General features: G+C 42.7%; 3 protein-coding genes across 4 annotated transcripts; 1 reads left to right on the forward strand and 2 right to left on the reverse strand.

The window, feature by feature from the left end:
- Positions 1-663: 663 nt before the first annotated feature.
- Positions 664-14,565, reverse strand: rnf144b (ring finger protein 144B). 2 transcript variants are annotated; one of them, XM_084557383.1, is made up of 8 exons: positions 14,190-14,565; positions 10,732-11,005; positions 9,421-9,525; positions 8,506-8,566; positions 7,024-7,237; positions 4,468-4,612; positions 4,251-4,340; positions 664-1,752 (listed from the first exon to the last, which is right to left on the reverse strand). In XM_084557383.1, exons 2-8 carry the CDS (start codon positions 10,906-10,908, stop codon positions 1,582-1,584), a joined length of 963 nt encoding a protein of 320 aa, XP_084413509.1. In that variant the 5' UTR covers positions 10,909-11,005; positions 14,190-14,565; the 3' UTR covers positions 664-1,581. The 2 variants fall into 2 exon arrangements, with proteins under 2 accessions (XP_084413509.1, XP_084413508.1); XM_084557382.1 differs by having other exon boundaries at positions 14,185-14,565.
- A 2,653-nt stretch (positions 14,566-17,218) lies between these two features.
- On the forward strand, positions 17,219-19,190 carry LOC311497310 (uncharacterized protein). Its single transcript, XM_084557573.1, has 5 exons — positions 17,219-17,362; positions 17,818-17,959; positions 18,145-18,183; positions 18,730-18,876; positions 18,998-19,190. The coding sequence occupies exons 1-5, from the start codon at positions 17,279-17,281 to the stop codon at positions 19,186-19,188; spliced, it is 603 nt and encodes a 200-aa protein (XP_084413699.1). The 5' UTR covers positions 17,219-17,278; the 3' UTR covers positions 19,189-19,190.
- Positions 19,191-20,304: 1,114 nt separating this feature from the next.
- On the reverse strand, positions 20,305-23,213 carry drc9 (dynein regulatory complex subunit 9; the record flags this gene model as incomplete). Its single annotated transcript, XM_084556531.1, has 9 exons — positions 20,305-20,494; positions 20,600-20,689; positions 20,771-20,902; positions 21,980-22,054; positions 22,174-22,329; positions 22,483-22,567; positions 22,748-22,849; positions 22,925-22,959; positions 23,085-23,213. The coding sequence occupies 9 exons, from the start codon at positions 23,211-23,213 to the stop codon at positions 20,378-20,380; spliced, it is 921 nt and encodes a 306-aa protein (XP_084412657.1). The 3' UTR covers positions 20,305-20,377.
- Positions 23,214-24,690: the final 1,477 nt, after the last annotated feature.

Below are 24,690 nucleotides of genomic sequence, written 5' to 3' on the forward strand. Positions count from 1 at the left end.
TAGACAGCTAAAATAACAAAACGTCAGCATCAGTGTCCGAATAGATTTGGACTTAACTGTATGCGTATTTTAGGCACGGGCATTCTTATGTTCCCATTAGAAATCCCATCAGCTTTTGGATTTGAGCCCAGGTCCTTGCACCAGTGCACAGTTAAGAAAACACAAGATAAGTAGTCATTAATTAATCCCTCAGTGGGAAAATGTGCAGCGTTACAGCAGCAGAAGGCATAGGGCAGTATGTAAAAATAGTAGTACTAAGGAAATACCAAGTAGTACTGAGTAAAAAAAAAAAATAAAATAACAGATGATGTAACACTGACAAACCCCCCAAAAGAAGAAGTAGATTTTTGTTATCATTTGCATTAAATTGGCCTCATAAATCTTCTTATGTAAGGAAGTTGGACAAAAGTAGTTGATTACGCTTGCATTCTTTGCTTTTGTTTAACCAAGTACTGCAGCTTCCTCAATGTCTAATATAGACTGCGTGTTTTCCATTCCCCTGCTCTCTATACGTGCATATAAAGATGAAAGATATGTTCACATAAAGCATGTTAACTCACCGTTTACTCTATAATCCAGTATGTTCCCATTCTAAAGATCGTTTCTGCACAAGTGATCCGAATCAAGAGAGGACGAATGTCACCGACAAACACCAGATGCCTGTTCAGTACAGTATGTTTATTTTCATTTATAATGGCGCTTTTATAAAATATCTTATGATGAAACATCAACCCAAAAGTAGAAATGACACCATACGCACATAACTCATAAATACACAATAACACACTTTAGAAAAGTACACATTATCTTTTAGAGCCTTTGGTCTGGAACATAGGCCAGGTGGAAACAACAAACATTCGCAGAAGAAGAGTTCTCTGTGCACCACTGAAGCCCTATCACGTTTCTTATCTTTACAGATTGCAGAGTGCACCGCGCGATGCCGCTTGCCTTCACCCATCGTCAAAGAAAAGTTTTGCATTGCCGAGGGATCCGCAACCCTGTGTGATCCTGACGGTTGTCCATTTTCATAGCGCTACAACGTTTTGCATAAGATAAGGACAGAATGGAAGGCAAAACAAATCGAACCAAGCACCAGGCACAGTAGAGCGAGGCACTTGAGCACCTAACACCTCGGGTTTGGCATCATGACGTTTGGCACATGAGGGTGGCGTTGCACTTAGAACTGCAAGTGTGTGTGTGTGTGTGTGTGTGTGTTAGAGAGCCCTATTGAGGAAAACGTTTTACTTACTACCTGTTGTGCCTTTGAAAAACTAGCTAGGCGAGTGACATACATTCATTCTCCATATATTTACACTTCCACCACATAAAGAAACCTTCTCTTGTAATTCAAAAGTGATTTTTGTTTTTGAGCAGCTCTCTCACTGAGGCTTAAGATCAAAGTCCGCACTTGTTGATTCTGACGATCCTCTCTGTCGAGAAACAAAAAAAAAAAAAAAGTACTCCATTGTTCCATGAGTTCCATTATTTTTTTTCCCACCATGCAGCACTTTTGCAGTGTCCTTGGCTTTCATGGGGTTAGTGGAGTGATCCTGGGTAAGCACATGAAAGGAGCGGCTGCTATTATGTGGCTGGGTCTTTCTGGCTGAGGTCGTTCTTTCTCTTCTTCTTCTTCTTGTTCTTCTTCCCTCTGCACGGCTTGCACACACAGCACAGGATGCAGGGCGAGGCCAGCAGGAGGAGAGGCGATGTCACCAGCACGATGATGCTGACCCCCACCAGGATACCCACCACCTGAGAGAATACACACAGAGGAGTCGAATGACTACGTGCAGTTTAAAGAGACTTCCTCCTAACGATGAGCACACATTGAAGTATGATGTGACTGTGAGTGGTGAATGTGTAAACAAGCAAATGTCTAGTGGCTCAACAACTTTGTAAAGTGGCGCTAATGCCTCCTCCAAAGGGGTTTTTCTTATTTGTTCTTAAAAAAAAAAAAAAAAAAAAAAAAAAAAAAATGTCCAAACCTTGAAAACACATGTAAACACAAAACACGCTTGAGTAGCTGTCATGAGCGTAGTCTGGCTAACTAAATCGAAAGGCACGCTGGCTTGTGGGATTATGTTTAGACTACGGCTACGGCGACAGAGCAGACCCCTACGCAGAGCCTAGCACCGTAACTGACATGCACCTCCCCAGAAATCGCTGCAGCGATGCAGAGTGCAAGAGCTGTGATTGGTCCACATTGGTACTCTAAAAGTGCCTTTAGTCTGGTGTAGACAGAGTCAATATTGTCATTTCTTATCACAACATTAGTCTGGTAACAAGTCAATGGAATTTCATTATCAGGGCGTATCTCAGCCGATACAGAGAAAAAAAATACCTCTGCATGCAAATGGATAGTGCTCCAACCAATCAGAGCCATTGTATTAAAAACTAATTCAACTCTACAGTGCTCAGATGACATGTATGACTAGGTCAGTGTTATTCATCTGTCCATCACGGCATAAACGATTTGATTGGCCCAAAAGGTATAATCAGTTCCCAACTGAGGGACTCCAGACAAATTCTCTAACGGCTTGTGGTGGTGGGGGCAACTCATGACACATCCTAACAATCCAAAGACATTCGTGCGACATTAATGTCTGTGGATGAAAGCCCACGCAGGCACGGGGAGAACATGCAAACTAAGCACAGAAAGGCCCCACCTTGTCAGAACCTTCTTGCTGTGAGGGGGTCAGTGTCAACCACTGCACTACCACTACACTCCCCACACAAAGTTTGTGGGTGGGGGAAGTTTGAGCTGGCTTTGTGGCTAAGACTGTACCGATGAACTCAGAAAGCTCTGTTCTTTAATAGTAGATACATCTATAACCATATCAAACATTCAGTTCGCAGAATTTTTACATACAGCCTTTTGGCAGAGACCAATGTTTACCGTAGCCTATAGTTAAACGAATAGCAGCATTGCAGTCTCCGGTTTCTACACTGATTTGATAACATATAATTTTATATCAAAAGCAATACTGTATTTCTAGGCATTACTTTACAGCTCAGAACTATAATTAGACATATATCTTAAAACTGAAACCAAGGACAGATTGTAGTAATCGGACAACTGTGGAAGTATCTCATAAACGCATACTGTTTGTAACAGGACATTACAGGGATTATGGGTAATGGGGTCCTCATCTTGAGAGACAACATTTTCCTGCCATTTTCAGTCTTTTTTTACAGATTCTTTAGCTTCAAATGAAATACCTAATGCGTAATGTCAGACAACAGTGCGCTTTCAGCTTTGTGGCAACAGTCTGTAGGAGGGGCGGGGCTTGTTTCTTGCTTTGCTATGGCACCGCCTCCACACACAAGGGAAGGTCCATTAAGAAATGGTTTCTCCTAGTTTGGCATGGAAAAATGTGACCTTGCCTTAACCTGATACGGTGCGCTTGGGACGAACAGGAATGGCAAACTGCTTCGTCACTTAACAATAGGGGTTGACCTCACTAATACTCTTTTGGCAGATGGTATGCAGAATATCATGGCTGCGACAGAGGAAGCGCAATGTTATTACAGATGAGTGTCACATTCGGACGTCTACATTACTTTGACCATGCAGTGCATATTAACGGTCACTGTAGAAATGAATAAAACCATTGCAAACCTAAATTTGGACAATGGAAGTAGCTAAGAATGGGCAATTTGTATGACGCAGAATGTGAATCTTAGAGAACCAATCCTCATCAATCACATCTATCGTGAGGATTTCTTTACTTCCCGGAGGCTCACAGGAAACTTGATGCCAGTCATTTGATGATGCCATTAGAGCAGGAAAAACAGAAACAAAGCAGGACAATCATAATCATAACAAACGGATGACGTCGTTACAGGGGCAGGATTTTGAGATTAGTGCCGAGATTAGTTTAGTTTAAAGTCATATTAAGGACCTCTTGGACATTAAGGGGCCATTTGGTATTAAATGCAGCAGCTGATAAACAGAAGGAAGCTAAATGTTTGCAACAGTAAATCAGAGCTGAGTTATGCACTGATTATTTTGTTTCTTAAATTCCAAATATAGTGAAATGTGGCAGAATGGAAAATCACCATTTATGCATGAATTTCTGCAGGGTTCAAAATATTTAACGTGTAATCCTGACAGCGCTGTGGCAACATTAAATGCATGCATACAACAAGCAAGTTCTCACAGGTGAGTGGTTCTGCAGGTTCAACAACAATTTCACCGCAAGCCTGAAATGAATAGGTTGTCTGCTCTGCTGTCTGGTAAGAGGCCTCACCTGCGTTCTGTTCCACATAACCGAGGCCCTGGAGTGTCCCAGCTTGTTTCTGCATGGCCCATTATCGTAATGTCTCAGGAAGATATCACCCTGCATTCAAACACACCCAAGAGACAAGAGAGCTGCTAAATAGGCGGCTAGGCGGCGTAGTTATTTTCTCAACTTGTGTTCACAACCATATGTCACATCTGTGAGTGTGGAAGAAGTGGAGACTCACATCCAGATTCTGCAGACAGTACCAGCAGAAGGTGTGTTTGCAGCTCTTACAGAGCATCTGTGCGCAGCCCTGGTTCCTCTCGATGTAGATACCACACATGGGGCATTGCTTGATGGGCATGTCGGAGCCACTGTCGGAGCGGGCCCTGTGTTTTAGGAGACAGACACATCAGGAATGTAGTTAACAGGAGCGTGTTGGAGTGTGAAGCCAAGAAGACCTCATGGGTTTCCAGGCCGAATGTTAAATCTTTATTTAGCAACACGTTGAAAGGTTAGCACTCATGTTGAACTGGGTTAATTATTTTGGGAAGCAAAGGTAGGACGGAACGTCTTCACGTAGACTAAGAACCTGGCTGAAGGTTTCAATAAACTGAGGAGATTATATTACGGATTACAAACAAGTTACACAAGGTGGAAATATTTAGGTAAATTATCTTTAAAGCTGCATTAATTGAATGTTTTGGTTGTAAAGCTAGAGCTAGTTGGCTTTTTATACATATACACACATGAAGAGGGATAATCACATGCAGTTGGATTTAGGTTTATGGTCACCTGACGTATGAAAGTCCAGTATTCACACTCATTTTAGCTCTGTTTTTGGTCTCTATCAACCGTGTAAATATATATCAAGCTATTAAGCTAGCAGCTTTGCGTGTTGCTAGCTGGAATTGTTGTATTTAGTGAGTTTATAGGACTTTTCCGGTTGCTGGTTGCAGGTGGAAATCACCATGAGAACCTCGAGGCTGGACCAAAACAGTACAGATGCAGAACACAACACCAGGTGGACGACACAATGAGAACAGAGATGCTAAAACTCCACAGAGCTGAATTAACTCTCTATTCTCTGTAATTGTGTTAATATAAGGGAACCCTTTCACATCACTACAGCCTTAAATGTGACCGTGTATTTTAGTGTTTCTACGAGGCACCGCTCACAGCTCTAAATGTATTTACTGAAGGATTTTCCCATGGTTTTCCAACAGCTTGCAAGGCGGGGCTGAGACTTCAAACGCCTACCTTTGCCAAAACAAAAAAGTCGCTCGAAAATCGAGGCAAGCCGGCCCCAAAGCAGTAAGTTTAGCGCTTAACTTAACAGTTACTGTCATAGATGATCTGTTAACAGGGAGTGACATTAGCCTCATAGAAACAACACTTACTGCTGACTAATGGGGAAAAATGTCAAATCCTTTCAAACTGAAAGTGGCAAGCACTGAAGTGAAACAGAAATGACAAGTCACTGTGAGTATTTAAACAACAAATGGATCATTACATAGGAAATAGTAGCATATACATCGACCAGGCATAACATTATGACCCCATATTGTGCAGGTCTCCCTTGTGCCTTGCGAATGGACATGGGCCTTCTGAGGATGTCCTGTGGTGTCTGGCAACACAATATTGTTAGTGGGGGCCTATGGGTCCTATGGGTTGAGGGGAGGGGCCTCTGTGGATCATCCCACAGATACTTGATCAGTTTGGGATCTAGTGAATTTGGAGGCCAGGTCAACACCTTGCGCTGTTTTTCATGTGTGTCAGGCTGCATCCTGCCATCAAGGAGCGTCATTGCTATGGGGCGGGGGTGCCTGGTCTGGTCTAGGCGGGTGCTACACGTCTACGTAACACTTTAAAAATGCCAGGTGCAAAAGTTTCCCAGAAGAACATGGCAATGTCAGAAGATGACCAATGTTATTCACTTTGCCTTTCAGAGGTCATAATGTTATGCCCGATTTGTGTAAATTACTAAATAACGTGACTAAAAATGTTGACCTTAAGTTATTTTGTGGGGCATGTGTTGGATTGGGGTGTAAAACAAAAGGTAAGGTCTGTATAGGCGGAGTAAGAAGTATATTAGACTCTCAAATTCAAGTCTAAAGCTGATTTTCTTTCCCTCTCCTCACCCCTGCTCCATCCTCCACAGCACACTGCAGAGACCACCGCTTCACTGCAGTGCACTGGCTCCTGCTGTACGCTGAACTAACAGGCTCGGTGCCCATCCTCCTCCTCCTCCTCCTCCTCCTCCTCCTCCTCCTCCTCCTCTTCGTCCCTCTGGCACACAGACAATGGAATTCCAATATAACTCAGTGGCTCCCCAATGACATCAGTCAGTCTGGCAGAGCCACAGCTCAGAGCAGCGCAGTTATGTAGCTGTACAACAGGGACTACAAAGAGGGCACTGCTGAGGAATACTGAGCTATTAATCCTCAAATAATGTTTTCATTCAGCGCAAGGCCTCTGCTGGGGAATGAGGGACTACACATCACTTAAATAATCCTTTCAATGTGCCGTAAATATCCTGCCTAAATAAGTGTCAGGGCGTTTTTGTACTAAATGGAAGCCTGGGATTTTCCTCATAAGAAAAATAAATGTAATACACACAAAAAAACATGATAGAGGTGCATCTGCTTGTATCATGTTAATACGTAACGGAACAGACTTGTGCAATCATGAGTTTGCTCATAGCAGTAACAAGTGTCCTGAGCTAACACGCTCACCCTGTTTTTAGCACGGTATCATTTTCAAAGCTCTGCGGCCGCGTGCTGACCGTACGCCGACTGACCTGCTTTCGTGAAAGGGCGATGACAGCATTATGGGCTGGTGCGTGGGGCAGGTGTGGCCGTCCTGCCAGGGCCCCCTGCAGCCAGAACAGAAGACGGCGTGGCAGGTCGGGCAGGGCACGGCGGTGGGTTGGCCCTCGGTGCTCGGCTTCACGCTGCACACCGCCTGACATTCAAGCACGGGGCACCAGGCTTTGCTGGGGTCCAGCTTCACTTCTGTGGAGGGGCAAAGAGAGGATGTGATTGATAATGTGTGCAGCTTAAAGATCATTTTATCGTAGCGGTCATACTATTACGCTAGGTTTGAGGCATTTTTGCTTGTCCCTTACACTGAGCTGAATGAAAACACAAATATTCCAGATTCATCTTTAGGTTTCTATCAATATCTCCACTATCATTAAAGTCAGAAAACAAGTTATTAAAATGCATTAAGAGAACACTTTTAATTAAAAACAATCCAGTCCATATCTTGAGATAACACTGAAGACAATCATCTGTTTTTGTCTTAGACAGAAGTGGAGTGGGTAGTTTTCCCCAGACAGCAAACAGACACTTTCTCAGGCCGCTGACTTCCTGTGGTGCCTCGAGCTAAATGCAAACATGAACATGCTCCGTCTGGCTTCGTCATGTTAAGCAGGTAATGTCGATCCTGTTCACCGTCTCAGTTTTAGCTTGTTAGCATTTGCTAATAAGTCTTAAACGACAGCCGAGTGCGATGGAAATGTGCTCGGCTGTTATTAAAAAAGGGTTAAAAGCCTCTAGGGGACGCATTCTTTCATCCAAACAAGAATAAAAATCCTTCAAATGCTCATAAAAAAAGATTTCAAAAGTAAATAGGTGATAAAAATGATCAGCTCTGATGTGCCACAATCAAAACATCAAACGCCACGAGAGCGGACTCAGACTCTTTAACCGCCCATGTTTTTATTGTGATTCACAACAGAAGGGAAACTGTACTTTGCACCTCTTCGTGCTTCCAATAATATGAGTCTTGTGATTTATGGCTGGAGTAAACAATAACTATTACTGGCTTCGCAGTGTGTTGTTACTGTGCAACTGGAAAAGACCAATATAGCTGCAAGGCAAACTAAGCTCGGTTTGCAATTTATAAATGTCAACAGAGCGCTATTTCACGGCCCCCCGGTGCAAGGAGGAGATGCTGCTTGTTGTCACAAACATTTCAGCTACAGATTTGCCACGCAATTTATCTGCACTGAAGAGCTCATTTCTTGGAACATATCAGAGCAGTGACACAGTTCTCTAGAGGTGGTTGGTATTATGATTATAGGCAGCTGGTAATCTGAGTTCCAGTAACCCCTGAGGTACAACTGGACCAGAACAGAACAAGAAAATAGGGCAGAAGGCCCCACAATATCCCAGGCATGTGAAGCTCAACACTCAATGGAGCCTCTTATGTGACCTGAAATAGCCCACTGTCTGCCATCAGCCATCAGCCATCAGCATGCTAATGCTACAATACCTACCTCTCTCAAACTTCAGACGCTGGTACAGCTCCACCTGATCCCCCTCAGCCAAGCTAGCTATCTGCAATCACAGAGCACAGGGAAGAGATTTAGTCAAGTATTGTTTTTCTCTCAGAGCTTTGATCATGTGGTCACCAACGGTGATTGAAACTGGATTTCACGTATTCAGCTTTGTTTTTTATCTCATTAAGTGGGCTGTAAAATACCTGGAGGAAAGACAAAAATTAGGCTGTTAAGTGTTGTTGCTGAGTGAGAAGCTGATACTACAGATCACCTAGGATCAGCTGGTCACCTAGCAACTGAAATTTACTGCATTATTTCTGAGACACCTCAGTAGTTAAAAAAAAAAAAGAAAAAAAAAAGGCGTGTTGATTGCAACATCTTCTGGACAAAAACATTACACCACTGGCTAAGGAGGTGACACAGTTTCTACAGTCAAATCAATTCAAATGGACTAAAGTTGCATCCAGATGACAATCAGGAGCAGAGTTTCCATGTGCATGTGATTAAGCGGTTTCCTGTGCAGTATCATTTCTTGTTTCTCCCTGACAGCTGACGGCACTTAATTTTACCGCTCACGCACAAAAGAAAAGAGAAATTTCTCAGCGACGTCATCCAGGATGAACACGCAGCATTTGCACAAAACCTCCAGCCCACGCGGCTTTAAAAGCACGAGGCTGAAAACCCAACTTCATGTTTCCTTATTATGTATGGTTGCAGCCATCAGGACGGGAAACAAACTGGTGGAGCCAGAAATTCAGAGGAAGACTGACATGTGATTCAACAGGTTTCCAGTTCACTGTATGTTTATGCATCAACATCAAGTTTGTATTTTGCCTCCTGTGAAAGCTCTTTCCTTTTTATTTTTGTTCCCACTTATGACCTGCATATCGTTGGTCTTAAACGGGGGCATACCTCTGAGTCCTGTAGCACTCCAGTCATTTGGCAGGCCATATCTGGGCAGGTGATGGGTGTCCCCCCACCCTCTATTATGGCTAAGTGGACATACTGCTGCAAACACTGGGGAGAGAAGAACGACACGGCAGCGTTAGACTGGGCATTAAATGAAACGTGGAAAGTGTGTCATACATGTGCCAAGTCTTGGAAAACAGACGACAGAAGACTGATGTCAAACGAGTAAAAGTCCTACGAAAGCAGAGGGAGGGACGAGCTGCTGGGAAAGCAGGGCAATTTAAATGTCACAACACAACAAGTTCCTTATCAGTGCTCGAGTGTAAAAAAGTCATAGGTTGCCTCAGCCATGAAACATGGAGAGGTGGGCGGAACTGTGAGCCTTGCGCAAAGGCAGACAGTTTTAAGGAACAGAGAATAAAACCAGTAAAATATCACTTTTCTGTGGAAGAAGGAGAAAAAATAAACAGCAGAAGTCTGCACTTTCAGATTCATTTGTAGAAAACACGCAGTCAGCAAGTGGTCGTCGTCAAACCAAAAAACTGAGCTGGAATAATTATGCAACAGAAAGAGGACGCACTGGAGGAGAGCTCAGATTCGCACAATACAAACCATTCATTTCTCTCTTTCTCTTTCACCTCCTCCTCCCCCTCCGCGTTTGAGTGTGTGTGCTATCTGTGTGACCTTGCGCATGCAACACTGACACGCTATGGCGAGCCAGGCCGGAGATTAACACCTGCCACTATTTAGAATCTGCTCACCTTTTCGCTACGCCAGGCTTAACTGGTAACGGACCTCGGTGTTCCTGATATAAATAATACCGCTCCGTATTCTAAAAGTAGCACCTCTGTCCTCACAAAACGCCTGTGAGTCGTTAAAGTGTTGTCAACACCGATGACAAATCACAGAAAAAATCCACAGGGAAAGTAAACGTGAGGCAACCACTTCATTTCACTAAAATGGAAATCTGCCAGTAGGAGGATCTATTTTAGGGGGTTCAGAGCACGAAACTGTGCTGCAGTAAAGAGGAGCATCCCATTCCAAGTAATATGAGCATTGGACATTTGCCTAAATTACCCAAATGAAAAAGTCTGGTGTTGGATCACTTCTGTGCAATCTTCACCGCCCACATGAAGTGACTAAGCATGAAACAGTAAGTCTCTATGTAGGTTAGGGACACCCTATTCTGCATCAGTGAAAAACAAGTTTAACCCCATTAACACCTGCACATTTGTCCTAAACTGCTCAAGCAAATACGTGCATACGAGCATTATCTTCTGTATTTACTGTCCCTTCAATATACTGGATACGTACCGCTGTGCAGTAGATGCACTTGCAGCTCTCCAGTTCCCTGGTGGCTGCAGACGGCTGCTCGCTGAGGCACAGCTTGCAGAAGACCCCGGGGTCCGGCTGGGGGTTAGAGGCATCCTCGGGTGTCGCCAGTGTCGCATCCCGAGCTTCCTGGTTCGAGGCGGGACTCCCGCTGGCCATGGTGGGACGGGGCAGACGTAGACAGGGATGGGAGAAGGAATCAGGCTACTCTTAGCCCTTCTGCTGGGGGTGGAGAGGAGCTGCAGCGTCCATGTTCCTGAAAACACAAACAGCACTAATCTGTTTGTCTATTCATTGCAGGTCTATCCAAACACGTCGCTTCTCCTTCAGCCAACACTGCACCCTGTTTCAGGAAACAATAATTCCTTCTGATAACTGGTCCACCAGCTCTGATGATTTCACCTCTACGTGCGTCAGTGCGCCATGACTGTCTTGTTACCTGAGAGATAAATTAGTCACTGTTTAAGGCCGCCCAGTGCACGAAGCAAAATGTAATCTTGTGGAATTACTGCAGTAATATTATCATTATCCTTTGTTGGTTTACTGTGTATGGGCTTCCGTTTTTAGGCCAGAGTCCAAAGTCTGGGTTTCATTTATTCTGACAGGATGAAGAGACTGATCAAGGGTCACGTCATTTTTAAAAACACGGTGCAAACGCAAGCTCGTGTGCCGTCAGCAGGCTGGAATAGATGTCCCAGCACGCAATGTCAAAAAAAAAGAGAAAAATCACATGGGGACACAAATGGGAAGGAACGCTAACTCATGTAAAAAGGATGGTTTAGGAAAATGTTTTGACTTTGCTATTTAAACAGAGATAACGTGGGTTCCTGTTTCTGATGTTCAGTTGTTTCACAGAACATAAGTTAATGTGCTATAAAAATCTGCTACACGCCAGCAGCTCAGTCATGTACTTGCTTGCCAACTCTCTAACAATGACAATTCTAGCATGCTAATGGTTAGCAGGTATGATGTTTAGCGACATTCGCCAGCTTAGTTTTAACCCTTCATGGGGCAAGGAACCATATTTGGCAACTTCGGCACACATTTTAAATTCGGTGGATTTAGCAGTGAGGTTTAGAAGCATGTGGTTTTCACCCAGCCAGTCGGTGACGATCAACAGGAAACATTCACAGGTCAAATCTGGGTCAAGTGTGGTCTACAAGGTGCACCTCTGCATGAACGCTGAGCACAGCTGAGCATTTATTAGGCACCACGAAAAAGTGGCCTAATGTTGTCTGATGTGATAATGTGTATGTTGACAAGTGCCTGAATCAGCACCTATTTTCTAAGGTCTAAAATAGATGTTTACATTTGTTTACCACTTATGGACAAGGAACCATATGTGGTAACTTAATTTATCTTGATTTTCTCCAAATTTCACAACAGCAAATAAATCTTCTTATGTCCTACAATAACACTGTAGGGTTTCAATGAGTGCTCTATAAAGGGTTAAGATGTTAGCAGGTTAACGTTGCTTAAATAGCGCTGCTGGGGCTGATGGGAAAAGTTAAGTCATGCATGCACACATACAAGTATTACACCAATCTTTTGACCTGATGGTGTCGGGGCATAAACCGAATGTCATGGCAATAAAAGTTGTTTTGGAGGAAGTTACAAACAAATAAGGGACCAATAAAATCATAATGATTCATCCTCCTGGGAGCATGAATGTACGTGCTGAAGTTTAAGCGTTTGGTTGTTTGGACCATCATCTGCAAAACCTTGCTGCAGACACGGTGAAAAGGTTTATTTTACAAAAATCTCTTCAGGTTCAACTTCAAACACACATATGTTTTACTTCCCTCTTTGGCTGTCGGGACATTATGCAATAGTTACAAATACTGAGGTGACACAACGCTGGCGGGAAGATAACAAAGATATAATCTGGTGTTAAAAGGAATCAAAATTGCAAATGTAAAAAATCATCCCCTCGGTTCTGTTCAGTGCCAGAGAACATGAGAAATAATAACATCATAATCTGGGGATTTGCAATTAATCCCGTTGCTAACAGTAGTTGGACACAGAACAAGGTCACACAGGAAACTGTGGCGTTAAAAACACACTCTGCAGTCTGGGCGGCTGCTGAAATCACACATGATCCCACACACAATGTGCTCCATTTCAGCAGACCGGTAAAAGTTGGTAGGAAACTTTGAAGCAGCTCAATCAATACAGCCACCACCAGTGTCCCAAATTTATCTATGAGCTCTCTTATTATGCGGCATTGATCAGTGGCGGCGTACATGCAGATCACTGAATCTGCTGATCATGTGAAGCGGTGCATATTGATATTTCTGCACGATCACAGTCTACCCTCCTGCGTTACTTTCAGACATAGGCTACGAGCTGAGCCGGCCGCTGTCGTCATGCCACAGCGCCGTCAGCCTGTCCTGTCCCGTCCTGCCTAAGCGTAACCGAGCTTGTGGTCTAACACGGGAAAATAACAGCTTTCTTGTCTGCTAGCTTCCCTCCATGGAAACTCCAATAACAGAGCGAAGCTTTCACCCAGGAGAGACGTCAAGGTTCAGACAAACTTCATAACCAGGGCAAGCATAAGTCAAGAGATCAGACTGGTGGGAGAGTTTGTTTTTGTCTTAGAACAAACCCGTGCTGTGCACTTTTGACATGACGAGGTAGTTTGGTGCACTTGAACTGCAGTTTGACCTTAGACCATTGTTTGACCATGAACGTCTGCACATTTAAATATATTAAATCTCAATCTAAGGACACAACTTTCAACACCGCCCCACTGCTGGAGCTATTGCTTGAGTCACAACACCCTTGTGTGTGGTAACAGTTTCTCTTTAGGTGTGGATCCGGCCATTGGCCGATTAGCAGCCCTCACGGATCAAGGTCTGGGTGGCATTCCGGGCTGGGGGGGGGGTTGGCAGTGAGGGATCAAAGCATCATTGTTGGCTGGAGAGAGGCAGAAACGGAAAACCAGATCTGCCCGGTAGAAAGCTTCTTCTGCTTTTAACACAGACTGCCACTGTGTTGTGGAACTCGGGGGGAGGGAGGGAGGGGAGGGGTAGCTGAATTTATATGCCATCATTAGTGCAGCTGCAATTGCTCCAAGTCTGTCAGTGTATTTGTCTCACCCTGAGCTTTTCTGACACCAGTATTGACATAATCTTTAAGCTGGACACTGAATCAAAAACATGTGATTTAAATGTATTTTGTCAGCAGTTACGTTTCCTCCTGGCTGTGAACTAAGCACATTTTCTGTGACTATCCTGAGCCTAATATCCAATCTGTTGCAGTGCATTCAACCAGACACACAAAACATCTGACACATCTGCACCCCCTCAAGGTTGCACACTCGAATAGGTCACAAACAACACATATAACGACACCTATCCCCCTAATAACATCAGAAACAGCAGCGGGTGGTTGAACTAATACTGAAGACAAATTTTCAAAGAGAGGTGTACCTACCTTACCTGTGGACCAAGTGGGTGAAGGAGCAGCTTGAGTCAGGAGCCACAGCCGCAGTGCTCTTGTTTCTGTGGCACAGACACATGTGTTGAAACAGTCTGCTGCTGTAATAATAACCTGCTGTCAACGCCTAATGCCACTGCGGCCGCCCCGACACCGCCTTTGTCCCACAGTCACGGCCGGACCGAGCCTGGAGGGAATACACGAACTCGTTTAACGTCCTGTTTGCTCCTGCTCTGTCTGGCCTGTGTGCGTATGTGTGCGTGTGTGTGTGTGTGTGTGTTGTTAGTGTGCGCTGTTGTTGTGTCAGCTTCGCTCCTGCGTTTCGTTTCCATCCAGGAAGCTGCTGCGCTCGACTCCACTGATCTCACTCGCGACTGCTCCTGCCGGCGGATTCGCTGAACTCATGCTGCTTTCAGGTGCGGTCGGTAAAAAAAAAAAAACATGGTTGCGTTTACGTTAATTATTATTAATTATTTATCCCTCAATCATTTTTGACAAAATAATTCTGTCTGTTGTATAGTTAGCTATGATTAGCTGATACTGCTAATTATATAATATATAGTTAATACCTTTAGGATTCGTACACCGATCAGCCACAACATTAAAACCACTGACAGGAGAAGTAAATAACATTGACCATCTTTTGACAGTTCAGTGTTCTGCTGGGAAACATTTTGGACCTGGCTTTTTTAATGTGGATGTTACTTAAACATGTAGCACCCACCTAGACCAGACCAGGCACCCCCACCCCATAGTAGTGACACTCCTTGTCCTCCTTGAGGACGCAGCCTGACACAGACACACACACAAAAACACTTTAGGAACAACTAAAAAACACATGAAGAACAGCACAAGTTGTTGACATGGCCTCCAAATTCACTAGATCCCAAACTGATCAAGTATCTGTGGGCCACCATAGGACCCAAAGGCCCCCCACTAACAAGATTCTGTTGCCAGACACAACAGGACACCCTCAGAAGGCCCATGTCCATTCTCTGATGAGTCAGATCAGTTTTGGAGGCACAAGGGAGACCTACACAATATTAGGAGGTATAAGGTGGTCATAATGTTGTGCCTGATCGGTGCATCTCATTCATTCCTTCATCTCCTGTAACCGCTTGTGCTGTGAAGGGTTGCGGTGGGGCTGGAGCCTGTCCCAGCTGTCATCGGGTGAGAGGCGACGTACACCCTGGACAGGTCTCCAGTCTATCCCATCTCATTTAAGAGAAATTATATTTACACTATATTATTCACATTCAAACGAATAATTTCATCCAGGTGGTCTTAATACTCTGGAGATGACTTACCTTGTCCTGTAACTTAATACTCCCCACCTACATAGGTGGTCATAATGTTATGCCTGATCGGTGTATTTGTATTCATAAACCAACTGTTTCTAAAATGAGCCCAACACTATATAAAAAAGTTGTCAGTAGGACTGTGTGTAATGGATCATATAAAGACATTTTTAGCCTGTGAAATTAAAACACACTCTTACCTACATTTAAAAAGGAATGTGGGTTGAGTTTCACATATGGCTGGTTCATGATGAACACATTCTTGTTTTACATCATGATGCAGTCAGTGGCATACTCATTTGGATTCAGAAACCTTGAAAACAGGCCTGCCAAGTTTCCATTAGCATTGGTTGAAGGTGTACTTAAATAACCTATACTAACCTTCAATTATTAGTCCTCTCTATATTTCAGATGGTGCTTTTTACTATGCTTTATCTATTTCTTTCAAATTATTTTTTTTTAAAAAACACAAAACACTCTCTTAAAGTACAATACAGACCACCTTATGTGCCTAGATATCTGAGTTGTTTGTATACCCTCTCAGGTGTTGTCATTTCCTGTAAATATTTGAGGGTTGGTTTTTTTTTTTAAGGTTACCAACTTTCATTTTGCTCTACGGTTCCTACCTTGTGACCTTTAGTTCAGGCCCTGACTTTTAGGTCGGAATAAACTACCCAGCTAAACTACTGCAGATAACTGAACTCACCTTGCTTTAACAGTATATCCATCTCATATATCTTCCTGGTTCTCTTTTTGTATTACAGTAACTTCCAGTTACTGAGTTGTTTTCTCACAGTATAGACCACTGAAGAGGTGGACATCTCCTATTTCTGGTATATGTCACTGATATTCATCACCGTGCTGGCATGGAACTACATGAATTGACTCATTTATTTTGTGATAAATTTACTGATAGGTGCGTGTAAGAAAAAATAATTGGCCGGTCTTATTTTTACTTTTTAAAACATTCTTTTGCCCCTTTTCTCTCCATATTCACATATCCTCCATACATATTAATATTATTACACGTGCTTTTTAAAAACAACTCGAATGGGCCATGATGCCCCAGATGCCCCTTCATTTTGCCATCATAACACTGCACCGACTTTGAAAAGATGGCACTATCACTGAGCGTGGGCTGACCCACAAACCAAAACCAGCTTGCAGGAGAGTTGCATCACTTCCTTTTGGAGCTCCAGTTAAAACAAAATTAACAAGTAAACAAGTGTTATTCGTCGAGCTTTTATTTTGATGCTTTTAATGAAGTTATGTGGCGTATTTGAACGAGAAAGCAAATGTTACGAGGCGCAGTGAAGGTCGCATGAGCTGAACTCACCTTGCTTTAAGTTTAACAGTGTATCTATCTCGTATATCTTCCTGGTCCAACAGTATTTTTTGTGAAAACAGCAGAAAACAAACGAAAGCTTAATTAATTAAAATAAATTAATTAAATTCATCATATAGAATAACTTAACATTGAGCAGCCCTTCCTGTTGTGTAAAAATGCAAAAGAGTTGACTGTAGTCGCTCAAACTGATTTTTATTGATTTATTTATTTATTATTATAATTATATTATTATTATTATTATTATTATTATTATTTTGCTTTTCCAAAACGTGTGGTGCAATAATATCATGTGTTATGCCGTTCACTTTTTAACAATCTAAAGAGAAACCTCTGAACTCCCCCTGACGGAAATCCCAAGTTAAAGTGCGCATGTGCTACTCACTTAGCCTGAATAAAAGCCGGCGTCAGGGCATTTCACGAGAATAACATCGCAGCCGCACAAAAGATGGACAACTCCGATCCCCTCCCGCTGTTTCCTTGTATTAGCGACAGTTTTGCAAAGAAGGAAGAAAGAACGTCCTTCAATCAGGTGAGATTTTTAAAAAATACGCTTCACAGTAGCGCTTATAGGCACGAGAACAAATAATTATGTCTTTCTTTTACTTTATTATAATTGCCATTTGTAGAATACGTACATATCCTGTAAAAAAAAGAAAGAAAGAAAAGTAAAAAGAAAAAAAATCGACTGTGAAAATTTTAAAAACCAACTGCACTCGGTGATAAGTGTTCTGCCTCCAACACTAGCCTTCATCCAACATTTCCGCATTTTTTTCTTATGACCACAACAACAACAAAAAAATCCCCAAGCTGGGCTTCTTACCACAGGCAAGGAGGGTCACGTGATATAAAGTGCCACCCTGAGCATCAGGTGGTTTATCCGGTTCCCACCGGTTTACAACAAGAAATCCCCTTGTGATGGTTCCTCTGGGTGAGATGTTTGAAATGCTATGTCAAAGGTGACTTTTTTTTTTTTTCTTCTGCCAGGTGATGGCCCTTAAAGTCTCCAGCATGCAGAGAATCATTCAGATGGTGCAGAGGGTAGCGCAGAAGAGCTGCATCAGAGCCTGCCAGCTCTTCTGCGTCCCCTTAGACTCTCCGATGTGTGATAAGGTCTTGTGCTGCTCAGGTAAAACACCTTTCGGATTTCAGTCTCGCACAGTTTTTCCCGCATTATTAGATGTGCATTATTGCACGAGAAACGGTCTGTGCCTGTTCTCTGTGCTCATATCTTCATGTTGCCCTGTGAGCTGGAAGCATTCACTATTTGTCATGAGTAAAACTATACCTTTATCTCTCCGTTTGCCTACACAGCTCAGAATCAGCAATCCAAGGAGGACAAAAACACACAAGGTAACTTTTATTTTAATTTGTGTGCCACCTTTTTCCCTTTCTCCTATTTGTCTCTTTATTTAAACATATTTAGCCAAGTTTCTTAACACAACCCTTTTCACTACACACATTGCTTGTATATTTGATAAGTAATTCTATAAATCAACACATTTTTGTACAACTTCTCCCACACTTGGGACACTTACACCTAGTTTTGTGTAACAGCTTAAATCTGTGCCATGATAAAGGCAGCACACTACCCAGTGGTGTTCAGTGCCGGAAGTCATTTTGATATCTTTGTACACTATATGATGTACACAATGTAACATTATTCCTCTGATATAAGTCTGGGATCGACTATTTTTTGTGTTTCGATTTAGAACATCTATAATTAGGAAGTAATTTAGCGCACGAGACATAAAATAAACTTCCTGTATATAGCAGTCAGCAAAACCAGCCTCTACATATTTTCAGGAACCAGTGACGGCGCATCATTTGGCCTGTTACGTCACTGTGGAACACCAACTTCCCATTCTCATATTCTCTTTTCCCCTTTCTCATAAACAGTGGCACTACGTAGTCCGCCGTCGACCATTCTGATCCTCAACATCAGCAACTCCACCTTAGTGGACTGCATCATTGGGAACGAGGCCTACCTGTCTACTGTGGCCGAACATCAGCCTCTGATGCAGAAGTCTGAGCACCACGTGCACGGTGGGTAACAGCTACAGAATACAGTCTTAAAGCTGCACTTTATACTGTGTGTTGTCGTGGTATCGAACATGCTACAGCCCTCAGGTCGCACTCAAACATGTAACTTGCTCTTGCGCTACAGATCAGGTGGGGTGCAGCTGCAACTGTGGGCAGGAGGGGGCTGAACAGACCGCTCCTCTTCCTCTTCCTCCTCTTCCCTCCATTCCCTCGCCGGAGCATCTGAGCATCAGCATCCATAGCTCCAACCTCAACTGCGTCATCATCGGAGACAACAACTACATGAACTCTGAGCAGATCCAGCCGCTGGACTGAGACGGAAGTACAACAAGCGCGAGGAAATGACCAAACGCAGGTCCGCTACACATTCTAACAGCGTGGTCATCCCGGGCACCACTTCAACTATTCTCAGTCTCATTCCAATTCTTTTTGTACGTAGTCATGCTCTATCTCTTCTATTTATTTCACATTACTATTACCGGTATTCAGGGCTGGTAGTTACTTGTTAATATTTCTGCTTTTTAATGTTTTATCATTGATTTCCTCAGTTATATCAATCATTGTCGTAGAACATAAAATGCGCTGTTATATAATATGATAAGATACAGATCACAAACACAGCAAATATACACAAGGCACTGAACCCAGAGCGCACCTTACTGAGTCAACTACTGCTGAAATGACTGACTTTATTGTTTCAGCTCTCTCAGTTTGACATTCAGACTCTGGCCTCAGTTTTGACATGACTTGAAACTGTCTTAACATTTTAAGCATCATTCCAATACTGTAAAAGTTCCGGTATGCTCCAAGGGACGTAATCTTCCCAAAATGTTTTCCCAAAATAACTCAGAGTGTTTACTGTTTTGCAATGACGGGTCTTCTGGCAGACGTGAGGGCTAAATGTCGTGGAGCAGTTGGAATTTTTGCCACGCTGACTTTCTAATGACTCATCTCTCTGTAACTGGAGATGTTTTATTCCATTTGCTAAGTGTATATTGCATGGACAGATACTGTGTGTCTGTGATTGAAAGCTCTATCATCTATCATGATAAAGGCTTAGGTTAATATGTATGGCCTATGGTCACTAATAGTTGACTACTTAGTAGTGTTTAATGCTGGAAGTCATTTTGATTTCTTGCGTTATTTATGTTTGTTATTGTTTAATCTAAAAAAAAAAAAAGACAAATGTATGATCTTTCTATTCACGGCATGCTGTACTAAACCATGAAATGAGAGACCTTTTTGTGTCTGCTGATATGTTTATACAATATGTGACGTTCATGAACATAACATTACGGTGTACAGTGTTACCTTTGCTTGTTTTTCTGAAATATTGTATGAGGTGAATTCAATTTTTGACTTTGTTGTGGCATTTTGTTGTATGTTTGAAATGATAAAAAAAATGTTTTTACACTTTTAAATAAATATTTATTGTTCATTTTATTGTTACAATTACTGTATTTGCATGGTGTCAATGTCCAGAAGTCGTATATAAGAAAAGTTATTACTTCTTCTTCTTCTTTTTGTCCTTCTTCTTCTTCTTGCCTTTCTTGTTATCCTCTGCTTTTTTGAAACTGCCGAGGCCTTTGCGGACCATGCAGCCTCTCCACCATGCCTGCAGCTGCACAGAGCAGGGGCCACAAATGGGGATCAGTACACATGAGTAACATGAAATGATTTTAATGTTTTAGCAAGGTTCATCTGTGCTCTGATTGGATGTTGTTACCTTGGTAGCAGCTGTGGCCTCTGTCTGCTGTTGAAACAGTTTCTCCTGCTCTTCTCTGTCCTCCATCACCAACTGCTCCATCTCCCTGAACTGAAATCATCAACTAGTTACCGTTCATCTATTAGTGAGCTGATCAGCACCAGCAGCTGCTCCGCACTGTGGGCTGCTCACCTTTCGCCTCATCTCCATGAGCCTGTTGGAGTTCAGTGCTCTTTCGTTGCATGTGTTGTTGAGCTGGTGCTGCTTATCCTTTAGCATCTGATCTGTGCGCTGCTCCCACTCGAGCAGCTGCTGTTGCAGCTCCTGATCAACAAAAATATGACACAAGAGTACTAGATTAGCCGCAGTACAGAAATTGGCTTGAAACTTATAATCAATATCTGCCAGGAAACCAGGGGGACTGTAAAAGAACAGATTACACAAATCTGAACGATTAAAATGGCACACCACTTAATGACATAGCTTGTTTATACTTTTTATTGCAAATGCACACCATACTCTGGATGTGGATCTATTGCGGGTTCAGTAATCCTTGAAATACACTGGCTCACAAAGATGTTAACTGTAAATGTAAAATGAAATCTTGCAGTTTCTATGACATACAGCCTCGAAAGACAATTTTTATGTCTCATCAACTGACAAGCTGATCACATGTCTTCTTTGAGGAACTGATCCTGTGGTTGTGCATGGCTGTAATGAACAGACCTACTTTGAAAGCAGATGTTACACCTTTTAACTGTAATTATGGAACATCATTCATCGTATATATACGACAGATTATTAAAGTGACCCCATCTGCAGAAACCTTCCCTAATACTGAACTCCATAACATTTAACCTCAGTTAAAGCTGGCCCTGTATCCATGGCACTTCTAAGAATAAAGGAAGTACGGTTACAAAGTGCTGTGGAGGCCTTTTTTGCAGAAAGAAAAAATGTCACATGCCACAGCTACCAAAATTGGATTAAATATTAGCATATTGCCTGAAATGCAGGCTATAGTGAAGAATTAGTCTAACATATAACTCATCATGATCAAAGATATATAACAGAGTACCTGTAAAACATATGGAGGTATGTGCTTGCCTCTAGAGAGCTCTTACAGTTAATAGCAAAATTACGAGTGAAAGTAAAGAAATTTTACTTTCCAAATGTAGAACTTCACTTTTACCAGTCAATAAATAGAGATGTTGATGAACAACAAATTTAAATTCAATCTTACAGTGACCTCTAGTGGCACTGAGGTGATTTCACACACCATTTCAATACAGGAATTGGTTTTGATTTCAATGCACACTCATTTTAAACTGCAGTAGAAACAATGTCACCCTCGAAGAGAATCTATTTCATAAAAGAGTTTGTCATCCATAGTGATGTACCAACCTCGTGCTGATTTTGCAAGAATTTCATTGCCGCCTCGTGACATCTCTTCTCGTCTTTCAGCTGTTTCTGCAGCATCTAAAAGAGAGGGAGACGTCAGAGTGTGAGACTTATACAACATTAAACTACTGTGGGATCTAAAGCGTGACACTGGGTAGGTAGGACTGACCCAGACTGGAGCAGAAGAGGTAGCCTACCTCCAGCTGCTCCTCCAGCAGCTTCTCAGCCTTGCTAGTCTCTGTTTGCATCTGGTTGCATATTACACTAGCCTTTTCCTCCTCAGTCTCCTTTTTCTCCTTGGCCTTAGTCTTGGAGAGCTGATTAGTCAGTTGTTCATGCAGCATGGACATTTCCTGAGAGGGAGGAAGCACTGCAAGTATTTGACTCCAATAATGAGCATGACTGTTCTTTTTTAAGGGTTAGTTCTCCTAAATGAGCAGATTCTTATTCATCCCTAACAGTCATATGTGAAGACAGTTTTGGCTTTTGGATCTGATCTTTCTAACCTTGAGTTTCTCAGCTTTCTGTTGGAGCTCATCTTCTCGTCTCTGTAGAGCCTGTTGTCTCTCCTCCAGTTCTCTCTGTAGCTCTCTGTGTGGGTAGAGACCTATATGAATTACAGACTTATCTCCTTTTGTTTCTCCAATTTTTGACTCATCTTTGCTTTAGACACACTCCTCAGCTCATTTGTACCAAATGTTGTCTAATTAGGCATTCTTAATAAAACCAAGTTAGGATTATTCCTATTAATATAAATTATGTTACTATTACTTCTCCTGCTGCTCATCTGCCACGGCTTGCAACAGCGAGTTGAAGCTCTGCTTTTCCACCAGCTCCAATTGCAGCTTGGACATCTGCTGTGACATGTACTGACTGCAAAGAAAGAAACATAGTCAGAATAAAAGTTAATGTAATATACCGTTTTCTGTCTGTTCTGGTGCTACTCACCAATCTCGTATGGCCTTGGTCAGCCTGGCTCTCTCCTAGGGTCAACACATTACATTAGTCAATGGATTTGTCTCGGTTATGAAAAACATTCACACCGAGGCCAGATCAGATCAGAGCAGCAGATGTTTGAGCATGAAGGTGATAAACACTGTGAAGTCACCTGTTCAGCTGCTGCTCCTTGCACCCTGCTCCTCTGCACTGTCAGGGTATGACCCAGGATGTCCAGCTGGTGTGAACAGTCCTCCACTACAGCCGCAATTATGAGACTCTGAGCCCGGGATAAATTCATGCTATAGGGAAAAAATATCGGACAAAAATAAAGGATGACCAGTGCGTTTAAAGTAGACATCTGCAGTTAATGAGACGTTATTATTCTTCGGGCTAGCAACAGCTGGCAAGGCGATATAAAAACATAAAAACAGACACATGTGTCATCGGCGTGTCAAATTGACAAAAACACGATCAACACAACAGTTCTTGTTCAAGACACGAATTTTCAAAGTAAAATAGCACACCTGCAATGATGTTTGTTTTCGCTCTGATGGCTGCACTGCAGCATGATGCTAGCTAACTGCTAGCTAACTGCTAACTAACTTTCCCTTTCAGGCCAGGACATGAAAAAACGATATAGCAGTCACTTACTTCCGTTCCCTCTCGATAACTCTCAGTCGGGGTAAACAACAGTTTATACTTAGAAATAAACTATTTCAGTTTCTGAAACTCTAACACAAACATCTACTCATCCCGGAAGCGGACAGTTTATGTGTCACCATAGCAACGGGACGCAAAAGAACATCTGAAGAGGTTTCTCCAGCTGCCGAAACACAGTGTAGTCTATATAACCTACACTATGTATACTTTGACATACAGTAAATATACGTACAGTATTTATATGTGTGTCAATTGCTTTATTCTGTCTGTACTTTGAATCCCTAATACAACAGATGCATGTTAATCTTTACTAGCTAGTGTTCTCTGTCTGTGTTACAGTAAGCCTGTTCTGTCTCCCTGCATGCAAGTAGTTTACTTTACACCTGACTGCTTTTTTAAAATGTCTTTTTATGTAGCTGCTTAAAGGCAAGGAAAACCAGAATGACAGACATTATAACTTCAAACATGTCCAGTCTATGTGCAAAAACAGTCAGTGCCAAGATAGAAATGACTGGAACGCAATATATTCCAAAGGCAACGCAGACCACATTGGTGAACATCCAGGGATTAGACATCGACATCGTGGATGGGTATAAATACCTGGATGTTCACCTGAATAATAAACTGGACTGATTGGACAGCATTAATGTCCTGTGCAAGAAGGGCCAAAGTCGCCGCCACCTGCTGAGGAGAATGATGTGCTTTGCCGTGTGCAGGACAATACTCAGGACGTTTCACCTGAATAATAAACTGGACTGATTGGACAGCATTAATGTCCTGTGCAAGAAGGGCCAAAGTCGCCTCCACCTGCTGAGGAGAATGATGTGCTTTGCCGTGTGCAGGACAATACTCAGGACGTTTTATGACACTGTGGTTGCAACCTTTTCAGCTGTGGTCTGCTGGTGTGGTGAAGTCACAGATAGAGACAAAAAAAAAAAGACTGCGCAAACTGATGAAGAGGGCCAGCTCCACCCCGGGCTGTCCTCTGGACTCAATGGAGCAGTGTCTCACCTCCTGTATGAGACATACTTCTACAGCCAGAGACTGCTGCACCCACAGTGCAAAAAGGAACGCTTCCGGAAGTCCTTTGTCTCTTCAGCAGTCAGGCTCTTTAA

The sequence above is a fragment of the Chelon labrosus genome (assembly GCF_963514085.1).
Source record: "Chelon labrosus genome assembly, chromosome: 12".
In the NCBI taxonomy this organism is placed as follows: Eukaryota; Metazoa; Chordata; class Actinopteri; order Mugiliformes; family Mugilidae; genus Chelon; species Chelon labrosus.

Bases quoted from the DNA above. Each gene is read 5' to 3' on its own strand.
- rnf144b (XM_084557383.1), bottom strand. From the start codon at position 10,908: ATGGCCAGCGGGAGTCCCGCCTCGAACCAGGAAGCTCGGGATGCGACA. The intron at 9,526-10,731 runs GTACGTATCCAG...TTCTCTCCCCAG, and splicing joins AGTGCATCTACTGCACAGCG to TGTTTGCAGCAGTATGTCCA. The intron at 1,753-4,250 runs GTGAGGCCTCTT...GTATTCTCTCAG, and splicing joins TTATGTGGAACAGAACGCAG to GTGGTGGGTATCCTGGTGGG.
- LOC311497310 (XM_084557573.1), top strand. From the start codon at position 17,279: ATGGACAACTCCGATCCCCTCCCGCTGTTTCCTTGTATTAGCGACAGT. The intron at 17,363-17,817 runs GTGAGATTTTTA...TTCTTCTGCCAG, and splicing joins AAAGAACGTCCTTCAATCAG to GTGATGGCCCTTAAAGTCTC. The intron at 17,960-18,144 runs GTAAAACACCTT...TTGCCTACACAG, and splicing joins TAAGGTCTTGTGCTGCTCAG to CTCAGAATCAGCAATCCAAG.